Here is an 11,754-nt window from a genome sequence, read left to right on the forward strand (position 1 = left end):
TTGCTCCGACCAATCAGGAGTCGGCTTGACTCCTCCTCCTGCTTCTGCCTGTCTTTCAAGATGACAGCTACTGTCCTTCAGGCTTCGGCCTGGTCGCCTTAAAGGTAGATTTCACTACAACCACCATGCTGTAATTATCAACTTGTAACAATGAAAATACATCCTCCATATCGGATATTTACATTATGATTCATAACAGTAGCAAAATTACATTTATGAAGTAGCAATGAAAATGATTTTATGGTTCGGGGGTCATTAAGGGGACGCGGCATTAGGAAGGTTGAGAAGGTTAAGAACCACTGGCATAGAGTGATAAGAGCCCAGGTCTTTTCAGGTGGGGAGACAAAACAAAAACACAAGTCTAGAAAAGTTGCCCACCTTGGGATTAAATCAAGTATACTCAGCAAGTGATATTGTTGTTGTTGTTGTTGGGTTGCTGCAATTTTTTTGGGCTGTATGGCCATGTTCCAGAAGCATTCTCTCCTGATGTTTCACCTGCATCTATGGCAGGCATCCTCAGAGGTTGTGAGGACAGAAGTCAACAACACCCTAATGTGTTTTGGCAATTGAACTAGCCAAGAGGTCTGATCTTGAGTTTTTGGCTGCTCTAACAGAGACAGTTTGGTAGTCTGTCATTTGGATGGCAGCTGGAAATTAAGCAATCAGTGTGGACCTCACAACCTCTGAGAAAGCCGGCGAAACGTCAGGAGAAAATGCTTCTGGAACATGGCCATACAGCCCAAAAAACTTACAGCAACACAGTGATTCTGGCCATGAAGGCCTTCAACAACACATTATTATTATTATTATTATTATTATTATTATTATTATTTCATCATCATCATCATCATCATTATTGCCAACAGATATTCTCACCTTCATTATCCCTCCAGGAAAAATATATGTCCAGGGCCCAAAGTCCTTCACTACTAAGAGCTGTCCTACCCCCACCATGGAAAGGTCACATCCAAGCTAAACAACTGGCCACGTGAATCGACTGCCTTGACCCTAACTGTTCAGGGAATACAGCCTTGGAACACTTGCTTTCTGGTAAACAAGCCATAAATAACCTGAGGGAACCCAAGACTGCCGCATGGTGGGTGTGAAGGGGGAGGAAAGACAACAGCCCTCAAGGATACAGGCACCCAAAGACATTTGGCTGCCCTGATGGTGTGAAGTTTGGCGTGACTGCAGGATTTCCAGAAACTATCTGCCAGGCCCTTTTTATCATGCACCTGCTCTGTCCTTATGAAGCGAGGTTTAGTCTGAGACACCTCCAATTAAAGCGACTGAGCCTGGAGAAAGAATATGTTCAGCTGCTTTGGAATCTATGGGGATTTCCATTTACAGGTGCTGCTGGGGAATCTCATGTTCTGAAGTTTAATTTGTCCCCTGTGAGCTTTCCAGATAGCCACATCCCCTTCCTCATGACATGATGATTTTGTAGATGATCCATTTTTCTGCAGATAATTTCCCAGCTTCGTGCCGTGGTTCGAGTGTTGAACCATGATTCTGGAAACCAAGGTCTGAATCCCTGCTCAGCCATGGAAACCCAATTCACATTCTGTCAGCCTCGGAGGATCGCAATGGCAAACCCCTTCTGAGCAGTCTTGCAAGGAAAATCTTGTGACAGGGCTACCTTGGGGTCACCATGAGTCAGAAACAACTCCAAGGCACACAACAACAGCAACAATTTTTTTCCAACTCAATTGTCCAAATGCCAATCCTAAGACTGTGATACTGACTGCAAGAGCTCCCAAGAGTTTTTCTGAATATGAATTCAGCATTCAGGATGAAAACAGTCCACCAACATAATTTACAAATACATCTGGCCACCAGTGCAGGAGCAAGACAGCCTACATTTCCAGCAAGAGGGTTGGCCTTGTTGACTTTTAGTATGATTTAGCATGAGCCTGGCCAGCTCAGAAAATGCCAATGGGAGTTTCTTGGGACTTTTCTCATGAACTCTGGAAGACAACCTTGTGGGAAGAAGGGAGATGGAGAAGCTGGCTTGCCAATGTACTATGGGAGGCTGGGGCTTAAAGAGATGGCCAAACCAACCCATGGGGATTCCTCTTGCAAGTGTTGTTCTGGTAAATGTCTAATGTATTTATGTGTTGTATGGCACTATTATGTGCTGCTTTGTAAGCCATCCCGAGTCCCTTTTGGGAGATGGTGTTGGGATATCAATAAAGTTGTTATTGTTGTTGTTGTTGTCGTCGTTATCATCATCATTATTTATCCTCTGGGGAGGCCCTCCTCTCGCTCCTTCCTCTATCACAGGCACGACTTGTGGGAATGAGGGAGAAAGCCTTCTCCGCTGTGGCCCCCCGATTTTGAAACTCACTACTAGTGAGATTAGGCAAGCCCCCACCCTAGCAGCCTTTAAGAAAGATCTGAAAACTTGGCTTTTCCGATGTGCCTTTGGGGAATGACCATTTATCCCATTTCTGTTTGTTCCATCTATAGAGTTGCCTCTGTGATGCACTTTCCCCCGTCCTAAAGTGAAAGTCTCACACCACTGTTCATCCTTTTGGGCTCCTCCCAAACACACTTCTTCTATTTCTGCCTCATCCAGGGATTTATCACTTTATCTTGTCCATTTGGCCTGCTCATCGTGTTTGATACTATATTATGTTACTTTGCTTTGTTTACTCTATTTTGCTACTGTATGTTTTTTATTGTGATGTGATTTTTGTTGTTTGCATATTTTATTTTATTTTGCTATGTTGTATCTTTGGGCTTGGCCTCATGTTAGCCGTCCCGAGTCCCCCTTGGGGAGATGGTGGCGGGGTATAAATAAAGATTATTATTATTATTATTATTATTATTATTATTATTGGTTAAACCCCTGTGCCGGCAGGACTGAAGACCGACAGGTCGCAGGTTCGAATCCGGGGAGAGGCGGATGAGCTCCCTCTATCAGCTCCAGCTCCTCATGCGGGGACATGAGAGAAGCCTCCCACAAGGATGATAAAACATCAAATCATCCGGGCGTCCCCTGGGCAACGTCCTTGCAGACAGCCAATTCTCTCACAATAGAAGCAACGAGCTCCTGACATGACCAAAATTATTATTATTATTATTATTATTATTATTATTATTATTATTTACAAAGAGAAAGCCAGTCTGAGCAGACCTTGGAAAAGGATTGGTTTTTGTTTTTGTTTTGTATTACAGCTCCCAGAATTTCCCAGACAGCATAATTAGTGCTTCCTGAATTACTGTAGAAGATATAGGCAAGTCAACCTTTCTAAGCTAGGAAAGAGGGACTACTAGTCTATTGGCATCCTTCATTCTCCTAAGACAGGTATAGAGAAGCCATGGCCCTCCCAATGTTCTGTAAGCCCCAGCCTGCATGATAAATATGCAGGAATAGTGGGAGTTGTAGTCTTATAAATAGAGCACAGAGCTTCCTTAGTCTGGTCACAAGATCTATCTGACATAGTCCTTCCACTTCTAGTAAACGATCAACACATGCCAGAGAGATAGAGTCCTCAATGTGAAGAATGACATTAAATATCCTTGCGCCGAGAGCCTACGTAATAGTTTGGTTTGTTGAACTGTGACTCTGGAGATGAGGATTCAAATCCCCGCTCATCCATGGAAACCCACGGGGTGAGCCACCTTCTTTCAGCCTCGGAGGAAGGCAAAGGCAAATGCCCTCTGAACAAAGCTTGCCAAGAAAACCTAAACTCTAGCACTGCCATGCATCAGAAAAAAATTGACGAGGCACAACAACAAATTCTTGCATCCCAAGGATAGTGATCAGGAATAATTATTCCTCTCTGGTTCTATGTTTACAGCCACAAAGACCATGTACTTAGAAGGAATGAAGTCACAGATGCACACTGCATATTTATGAAAAATTTTGTGATAACCACTGCATGTGTGCATAGATTACCAGCATCAACTGAAGCTTCACCTCTCTTCTTCACATACCATCACCTTCAGCATGATATTCCTCAATCAAGGCAATTCACACATTCAGCCAGGCTTTGTGTAGCATTTCACATATTTGGTCAAGGCTGACCTGAACCATTTTGCAGCCTGAGGCAAAGAACAAGTTGGCAACTTCCCCATCGAACTTTCCATATACAGAAGATGACCAGAGAGAGAAATCAATCTTCTTCTGACTCTGGGCATGGACTGTATCTTCTACTGCAGTGGGACTCAATATGGTGGTTCATGGATTAGTGCTGGTGTGCAAAACTGACAGCTGCTAGTCCATGGCAAGTTTTCAGGAAAGGAACAGTTGTAGCCAATGGGGACAGATATGGATCCTTGGCACACAGAGAACAAAAAAGACCATCTTTCCACACATCAAATAGCCTGAGCAGTACTGCTTTACTACATTCGAAGAAAGCAGATCTCTCCTCCAGCATCTCTTTGCCACTTGGCACTCTTCTGCTCCCTAACAGCAGGGCCGGCACTTCCTTTCCTGCCAACTAACAATCCATTTCATAGAGGGGCCAAAAGAGCCAACATGGCATAGTGGTTTGAGTACTAGAGTATGAATCAAGACAAGCATTCAAATCCCCTCCTGGAAATAAAAACACAGTGGGTGACCTTGGGCAAGTCACACATTCTCAACCCCAGAAAGCCCTCTGATGGGCTTGCCATGAGTCAGAAAAAACTTGGACACACCATGGCAACAATGACAAAAACATCCACAGAGTGCTACTCTGCAGCTGACAGCAAAGGCATCCAAATCCAGGCAGGCAAGTGCAAGCAGCAGTAGAACAATAGGAGGATATTAGTTCGTACAATCAAACAACAGCAGGGAGATATTAGCTCATACAATTCATACAAACCCTGGGTCAAACGGTGGCTGGTAGCTTCTCTCAAAGTAAATCCACTATGGATTTCAGTCTGAATTCTATTAAAGGTGCTACAGTAGAGTTTTGCTTATCCAACATAAACGGGCCGGCAGAACGTTGGATGAGCGAAAATGTTGGATAATAAGGGATTAAAGAAAAGTCTATTAAATGTCAAATTACGTTATGATTTTACAAATTAAGAACCAAAACATCATGTTTTGCAACAAATCAACAGAAAAAGCAGTTCAATACACAGTAACGTTATGTAGTAGTTACAGTATTTACGAATTTAGCACCAAAACATCGCAATGTATTGAAACAGCTGTGGATCCAGGCAGGAGGCAGACTGCATTGGATAATACATGATGTTGGATGAGTGAAGGTTGGATAAATGAGACAACCTTATTTAAAAACACACAGAGAGAGACATATGCGCAGAACTTGGATAGCTCCTGCAAGTTTTGGACTACAACCTGGATCAATTGACAGGGAATCTACAACAGCTCAAGAACTCTGCAGAAATGATCATGGATAGGCTGTCCCAAGATCACAAACCAACACAATAATTTAGTGAGGTATCATCATGTGGGAGCCGCCCCCCCCCCCCCCCCCCCCGGTGGCACAGTGGGTTAAAATGCTAAGCTGCTGAGTTTTTTGACGGAAAGGTCACAGGTTCGATTCTGGGGAGCGGCGTGAGCTTCCGCTGTCAGTCCCAGTTTCTGCCAACCTAGCATTTCAAAAACATACAAATGTGAGTAGATCAATAGGTACCGCTCTGGCGGGAAGGTAACAGCGCTCCATGCAATCATGCCGGCCACATGACCTTGGAGGTGTCTATGGACAACACCGGCTCTTCAGCTTAGAAATGGAGATAAGCACCACACCCCAGAGTCGGACATGACTGGACTTTATGTCAGGGGAAAATCTTTACCTTTACCTATCATCATGTGGCATTGGGTGGAAACAGGGTACTATAATTTCTACCCTTTATTGATCCTGTTCACACATGTTCCTCCTTATCACAGCGGAAGCTTACACTGCTCCCCGGATTCGAACCTGCGACCTTTCGGTCAACAAGTTTAGCAGCTCAGCGGTTTAACCCACTGCACCACCCGGGGGGGGGGGGGGGGCTCTATATATATATATATATATATAGGCTTCAGAGATATATGTTCAATGAAGAAACCTTTCAAAGTAAACACATTGTCACTGTTTACTTTGAAAGCTTTCTTCATTGAACACATATCCCTGAAGACCCCTCTCTCCCCCTCTGTGTGTGTGTGTATGTGTATATATATGTGTGTGTGTATATATATATATATATATATATATGTATATGTATATGTATATGTATAAGTGTGTGTAATATATATATATATATATATATATATATATATAGGAATCTATCAGTCTTAGAGCGGTTGCTCCTATTTGCTTTGTGCCACTATATTGAGCTGTATATTGGGAATTTTGATAAAATTATATACTGTATGCTCTTTGGATATTATACTTTCTCCTTACATAGATTGCTTTGTGTTTGTTCTGACATCCAACAAGTATTCTGGAACACTGTATAGTTCAGGGGTCCTCAAACTTTTTAAACAGAGGGCCAGGTCACAGTCCCTCAAATTGTTGGAGAGCCGGATGATAATTTGAAAAAAAATAATGAATGAATTCCTATGCACACTGCACATATCTTATTTGTAGTGCAAAAAACACTGAAAAACAATACAATAATTAAAATGAAGAAAATTTTAACAAGTATAAACTTATTAGTAGTTCAATGGGAAGTGTGGGCCTGCTGATGAGGTAGGATTGTTGTTGTTGTTGTGTGCTTTCAAGTCGTTTCAGACTTAAGTTGACCCTGAGTGAGGGTCGGGTAAATGACCTTGGAGGGCCGTATCCGCCCCCGGGCCTTAGTTTGAGGACTCCTGGTATAGTTCTTTAGAATTTGGACCAAAAGCAATGCATTGGCATAGGAACCCTACAACAGGTTGCTTTAGAGCAGGGATGAGCAAACTTGGGCCCTCAGGTGTTTTGCATTTCAACTCCCATAATTCCTCAGGCCCCTTGCTTAAGCGGCTGAGGGGGGAAAGGAAGGGGCCTGAGGCTGCTAGGAATTGTGGGAGTTGAAGTCCAAAACACCTGGAGGGCCAAAGCTTGCCCATACCTGCTTTACAGTTTGGACCAAAACCTAAAGGCAAATCAAAGCCCTGGAAGCATTCAATTGCCATTGGAATGAACCATTCATCGGGTTTCTTTAGAATTTGGACCAAAACCCAAAGGCGAATCAAAGCCCTGTCAATAGGGAAGCAATACATTGGCACGGGAACCCTACAACAGGTTGCTTTAGAGCAGGGATCGGCAAACTTGGGTCCTCTGGCTTAAGTGGGTGAAGGGGGGAAAGGACGGGGGGCCTGAGGCTGTTAGGAATTGTGGGAGTTGAAGTCCAAAATACCTGAGGGCCCAAGTTTGCCGATACCTGCTTTAGAGTTTGGACCAAAACCCAAAGGCGAATCAAAACCCTGTCAATGAGGAAGCAATACATTGGCACAGGAACCCTACAACAGGTTGCTTTAGAGAAGGGATCAGCAAACTTGGGTCCTTGGGTGTTTTGGACTTCAACTCCCACAATTCCTAGCAGCCTCGGGCCCCTAGCTTATGCGGGTGAGGGGAAAAAGGAAGGGGGCTGAGGCTGCTAGGAACTGTGGGACTTGAGGTCCAAAATACCTGAGGGTTGCCCATACCTGCTTTAGAGTTTGGACCAAAACCCAGAGACGATTCGAAGCCATGCTGATGTGGAACCGATCAAGTGCCACTGCTGAGTGTGCTGTTATGTTGGCGAGGGCGAATTTGGCCAGATAAGTTTATTTATTGCATAAATTAGTATAAATTAGTATAAAACCAATAAAAAAATAGGAGCACAGGTGGTTAGATATCTTTTGACCAAAAACAGGCAACATCAACAGCATTGTCTGTAGCCTCCAACAATTCTTCCTCTGTACATGAGGCAGGGCATAGTGGATAAGCGTACAGATGCGGAGTTGTCTGTTCTGCTCCACAGTCACATAAAGTGTGGGATTCTTTTGGTTAGTGCCATTTTTCCAGGTTGTCTTTTGTTCTGCCAGCATCTTGACCAAATTGGTCAAGATGCTTTCTGGAGAGTAGGGTTACCTAGGCAGAAGCATCCTGAATGACATGGTGATGGAGAAAGAGGGCACCTTTGGGTGCCCAAGCGGAGTGTGCCAAGGAAGGGCCCAAGAAGCAGGCTGCCCATTGGGGGACCTGTGGCTTTGGAAGACATGTGAGTCTGGAAGGAGCTGCACAGATGGGTGGCCCTCGAGCTGGGAATCTGGAAGGTCGGCTGAGGACAGAAGGGTGTGTGGAGGGGGGGGGGAGTCCCTCTTTCTCTCTCTCCCTCTGAGAGTCTGCTGCCAAAGCAGGAGATTAGTGATCGGCAACCAGAAGGCTTTCCTGCCCTGAAGATCTTCCCAAGGAGGCTGGAGAGGGAAGCCCAGAAGGAGGGGTGGGAGCGTGGACCCACCTTCATGATGCCCGCGGCGGGGGCGCTCCTGGCCAGGCCTGGGGGCTGCTGCTCCCTTTCGGAGGAAGGGTCTCGGCTGGTGCAAGGCGGGCCAGCTTCCTCGGCGTCTTCTTCTGGCTGGGCTCCTGCTCGGGGCTTGCGGGGGGCGTTGTGGGGCCCGGGCCGGGGCGAGCCCGAGGCGGGGAGTCCGGGGCTGCCCTCCGCCATGCCCCCCGGGGGCTCCCAGCAGCCGCCGCACCGGCCCGGACCCAACGGCGTGCCCAGAGCCGGACCCAGAAGGAAGGAATGACAACCACCAAGCCGGGTTGCCTTCCTCGCCTCGCGTTCCCAGGGACGATGCTTCCGATGCTGCTACTGCTGCCGGGAGTGGATGGATGGGGGCGGGAGGGGCGGGGCCAGGCAAGCCACGCCCCCTCCCCTCCTCTTCATCAACGCCTCCCTATTTATTTATTTACTAGCTGTCCCCTGCCACGCGCTGTGACCCCAGAGGCGGCCCTAGGTAATTCTCAACCATAAGCTGCCCCCCCCCCCCCCAACCAATCATTGATATATATTTTCTGTTCATCGTGGGAGTTCTGTGTGCCATACTTGGTTCAATTCCATCATTGGTGGAGTTCAGAATGGTCTTTGATTGTAGGTGAACATCCCGGTAACTACACTTGCCGCACTTGCTCCCTTGCCTGGCCCGCTTTGGGTCTGGAGGCGTGCCTGAAGACCCCCGGCATGTGCACCGAAAGTCACTTCTTCTCCTGACTTTCTCCTCAGCCATTGGGACCAAGAGAGAGAGAGAGATGGAGATGCCCACCTTTCCTGAAGGTAGGGGCAAAAACAAAGGAGGGAGCGGAGGTGGGAGATGCCTCAAGCCGGAGGGGCTCTCTCTCTCTCTCTCTCTCTCTCTCTCTCTTGGTCCCAATGGCTGAAGAAAAAGTCAGGAGAAGAGGCGACTTTTGGTGCGCATGCTGGGGTCTTCAAACATGCCTCCGGACCCGATGCGGGCCAGGCACAGTGGCTCCGCCCCTTGGCCCACCCGCGGATTGGGGAGAGGAGAGGAGGCGGGTAGAGTGCCGGGGGATTGGGAAAGGGAGCCGGTCATGGGGAAGTGATCGAACACAGAGAACGATTGAGCGCTGGCTCTGCTCGCGCACCCGGTGGCCGGGTGGAGGAGGAACGAGAGGGGTGAGGCGAGGCTCAAGGGCCCGGCCCCTTTGGGAAGAGGATCGCCCGGCAGCAAGGCAAGAAAGGCGAGGCTTCCCCCCCGATTGCTAGGGCTGTTGTAAGCTGAGGGGGCGCTCCTCAAGTGGCAGTCGAGGGGCATTTACAGAGGCGCCTCTGCGTCCCTGGCAAAAAAAAGTGTTTTGCGACCGCTTACTTCGCGTAGTGGATGAGCCGCCCCTGGATGGAATTGGGCCAAACTTAGCACACAGGGTGCCCGTGACCAACAGAAAAAACTGGATTTGGTGGACATTGACCTTGAGTTTGGGAATTATAGTTCACCCACATCCAGAGAGCACTGTGGACTCAAACAATGATGGATCTGGACCAAACTTGACACAAATATTCCATATGCCCAAATATGAACACAGATGGAGTTTGGAGGAAATAGACCTTGACATTTGGGATTTGTACTTACTGGGATTTATAGTTCACCTACAACCAAAGAGCATTCTAAACTCCATCAATGATGGAATTGAACCAAACATGGCATACAGGACTTCCATGACCAACAGAACACACTGGAAGGGTTTGGTGGGCATTGACCTTGAGTTTGGGAGTTGTAGTTCATCTACATCCAGAGAGCACTGTGGACTCAAACAATGATGGATCTGGACCAAACTTGACACAAATATTCCATATGCCCAAATATGAACACAGATGGAGTTTGGAGGAAATAGACCTTGACATTTGGGATTTGTACTTACTGGGATTACAATTAAATTAATTACTACAATTAAAGAGCATTCTGAAACCCACAAATGACAGAAATGGGGCAAACTTCCCACACAGAACCTCACTGACCAACAGAAAACACTTAAGGCCATCCAGTCCAACTCTCTTCACCAGGGCAAGAAAATGTAATCAGAACCCTCCTGACAAAGAGCCATCCAGTCAGAAACATAGATAGATAGATAGATATGATTCTCTCTCACACACAGAGATATAGTATCATAGATTTGAAAGAGACCCTTAAATGGACTATGATATGTTGCATGTTCCAGAGTAGGCAAACCAGACAATCTCCACATCAACACTGACAAAGAAACAAGAAATACTGTTTACTCACAAGCATAAAGAAATTACATATATTAGAAACCAACACTTTCTCATTACTTTATTTTCCAGATCACCAGACTGGGACACAGCAACGCATGGCAGGGGACCGCTAGTATATAAATAAAAATGTAATGTTCATTTGTGGGATTCACAGAACTCAAAAACCTCTGGATGAATTGGCACCAAATTTGGACACGATACATCTAACAACCCAATGTATGTACTTCACTAAAAAAAAATTGATTTTGTCATTTGGGAGTTGTAGTTGCTGGGATTTATAGTTCACCTACAATCACAAAGCATTCTGAATCCCACCAACGATAGAATTGGGCCAAACTCCCACACAGAACCCCCATGTGGGCCACAGCAACGCCTGGCAGGGGACAGCTAGTGTGTATATATGTGGTTTTGTGCATGCGTTGTAATGTATATATATATTTATTATTTTTAAGTCTCTTCTGATGCATTTTTCAGTGTCTTTATGAGTGATGGTCACTCGTTGGCCTGATAGGTGTCTTGTATCCAAATTTGGTATCAATTCATCCAGTGGTTTTTGGGTTATGTTAATCCCACAAACGAACATTACATTTCGTTTGTGCTGTTTGAGCATTCTTTAGCATTTCCCTTTTTTGGTATGTGGATATAAGTTTATTTTTTCCATTCTGATGGATATACCATTCTTGCTGCTATAATAGTGATGGACATGATGGTGCTACTCCGCCAAGAGCCTTGAGGAACACCACTATACAAGTTTGACGAGCGACAGAAATGCAATCTAACATCCTATCAGGACACAGTTAAAAATGAAGCAGCCTAAATTATGATTAAGGAATTGGTGTAATGCATTATTTGTGTATGGGGTTATTATGTTTTAATATGTTTAATGGTTTAAAATTGTATTTATATGTTTATTGTTTCTAGTGATTTTATGTTATGTTCCATTTGGTCTGTATAATGAGGCATTGAAGTTTTGCCTAGATGTGTGTTGTACACCGCTCTGAGTCCTCTGCACGGTGAGAAGAGTAGGGTAGAAATGAAGTAAATAAATAAATAAATAATATTATTTATTTTATTGCAATTTGTATTGTTATATTGTAGTTTGTTGTTCGGGCTTGGCCC

General features: G+C 45.5%; 1 protein-coding gene across 2 annotated transcripts in view; it reads right to left on the reverse strand.

The window, feature by feature from the left end:
- LOC132778218 (inactive phospholipase C-like protein 2) overlaps positions 1-8,719 on the reverse strand; it is a 64,018-nt gene extending 55,299 nt beyond the window's left edge. For both annotated transcript variants that reach the window (XM_060780960.2, XM_060780962.2), the window contains exon 1: positions 8,365-8,719. In XM_060780960.2, the coding sequence (XP_060636943.2) occupies positions 8,365-8,571 (207 nt within the window). In that variant the 5' untranslated portion in view covers positions 8,572-8,719. The remainder of the gene's footprint in view (positions 1-8,364) is intronic.
- Positions 8,720-11,754: the final 3,035 nt, after the last annotated feature.

The sequence above is a fragment of the Anolis sagrei genome, chromosome 6 (genome assembly GCF_037176765.1).
Source record: "Anolis sagrei isolate rAnoSag1 chromosome 6, rAnoSag1.mat, whole genome shotgun sequence".
NCBI classification, from domain to species: domain Eukaryota; kingdom Metazoa; phylum Chordata; class Lepidosauria; order Squamata; family Dactyloidae; genus Anolis; species Anolis sagrei.